Source organism: Populus euphratica, unplaced genomic scaffold (genome assembly GCF_000495115.2).
Source record: "Populus euphratica unplaced genomic scaffold, PopEup_1.0 scaffold1275.1, whole genome shotgun sequence".
Taxonomy (NCBI): domain Eukaryota; kingdom Viridiplantae; phylum Streptophyta; class Magnoliopsida; order Malpighiales; family Salicaceae; genus Populus; species Populus euphratica.
The window spans coordinates 46547-48157 of NW_011501133.1; the positions used below are offsets into that span (position 1 = coordinate 46547).

At 35.0% G+C, this 1611-nt stretch overlaps 1 protein-coding gene across 1 annotated transcript; it reads left to right on the top strand.

Annotated features, from left to right (window-relative positions):
* The first annotated feature begins 282 nt into the window (after positions 1 to 282).
* LOC105117291 (uncharacterized) lies at positions 283 to 990 on the top strand. The gene has a single exon (XM_011014906.1). It carries the CDS (start codon positions 283 to 285, stop codon positions 988 to 990), a length of 708 nt encoding a protein of 235 aa, XP_011013208.1.
* Positions 991 to 1611: the final 621 nt, after the last annotated feature.

Below are 1611 nucleotides of genomic sequence, written 5' to 3' on the forward strand. Positions count from 1 at the left end.
ATCGAAACACGCTTATAACACTTGATTGTGAAAAAAAAACAAATGGAAAACGAAGAAAAAGCCTAGTTGGAAGCCCAACACCGAAAAGAGACGGAAAATCTTAGAGAAGAAGTCACAAAGCTTACTAGCCTACTTGAATAGGCCTGAAGATCTAAACCAGAAGAAGCAAAATCTACAACTCAACTTAAACCTATGCTCGGAAATCCACAGAATCTGGGGGCAAATGAGGTGTCTCAATAGGCTATGTATTTTCAATTTGCTCAACCAGTATATCCCATAAGAATGTCATCTATCATTGACCTTACAATAAAGCAATCTCAAAAAAACAAGGTAGTGAAAGAAGATGAACTAAACAAATTCATTGCCTTAGAACAAAGAAGGAGGGCATTTGAGGGAATTCACCTATATTATCCTATAAAGGCTGCTGAGATGTGTTTGGTGCCTAACGTTGTCATTTCTAAAAAGTTTAGAGTGCCAGAATTTATCAAATATACGGGAACTCAATGCTCTATAACTCATCTCAAAGCATACTGCAACAAAATGATTGAAGCAGTTGATGATGAGAAACTGTTGATTCATTTCTTTCAAGACAGCTTGAGTGACATTTCCCTCACTTGGTATATGCGATTGGACAATACCAAGGTTAAAAAATGGAAGGATTTAGTGGATGCCTTTATGAGGCAATATAAGTTCAATATAGACGTGGGCCCTGATCGGTTAAGCTTGCAAGCTATGGAGAAGGACAACAAGGATTCCATAAGGGAATACGCCCGAATATGGAGTGAGGTAGCTGCACAAGTTAATCCTTCCATGTTGGAAAAAGAGATGATCGCTTTATTTTCCAACACCTTTAAAGCTCCGTACTTTGAATACTTGGTTAGAAGCTCTGCGCAACATTTCTCTGACCTGGTTGTTATAGCTGAGGGAATTGAACAAGCCATTGGATTAGGTAAAATTGCTTATCCAACTGAAAAAGAACGGTTTCACTGAAAAAGAAAAAGACATTAAAGGGGGTTGCCGAGGCACTTACTGTTCTTACATATGGCCTCAACTAATTGTTGAAAAGATGCCCTTGTCGAGAAGAATAAATGATTGAAAGATTCTAAAAATTCCAATCAATGATCGCTAAATGTTTAGCCCCTTTATATGTTATCATGCTAGTGTTCATAGCCCAAGATGTTGACATAAGTTCTTTGTTGTTAAACTTCTTTTCCAAAGTTTCAATGAAATAATGAGTTTGTCATTCAATCATGTTTATGACTAAGCATTATTCATTTTCTTGAGAGAGTTTTCTTGTAAAGACTCACAAACACATTTTTGAAGCCTTGCACAATCTCATAGATTCAATTCATTATTCTTACCAAAATCAATTTCCCTATTAGAGTTTTGAAAAATTGATCTAGCATTTTGATTTCGAAAAGTAATTTGATGTTTATTCAAAAATGATATTTTTGACATTCTGCTTGTAGAATGACAAGTGAATGAAGCAACTCCATCATTGAGGTGACTAAATTATAAACAAAAAAAAAAAGAATAAACACCTTTACCCCATTACTCTTGAATCATGTGTTTTTTAAAAATGTATGAATAATGGTATATAGTGAACTTGTT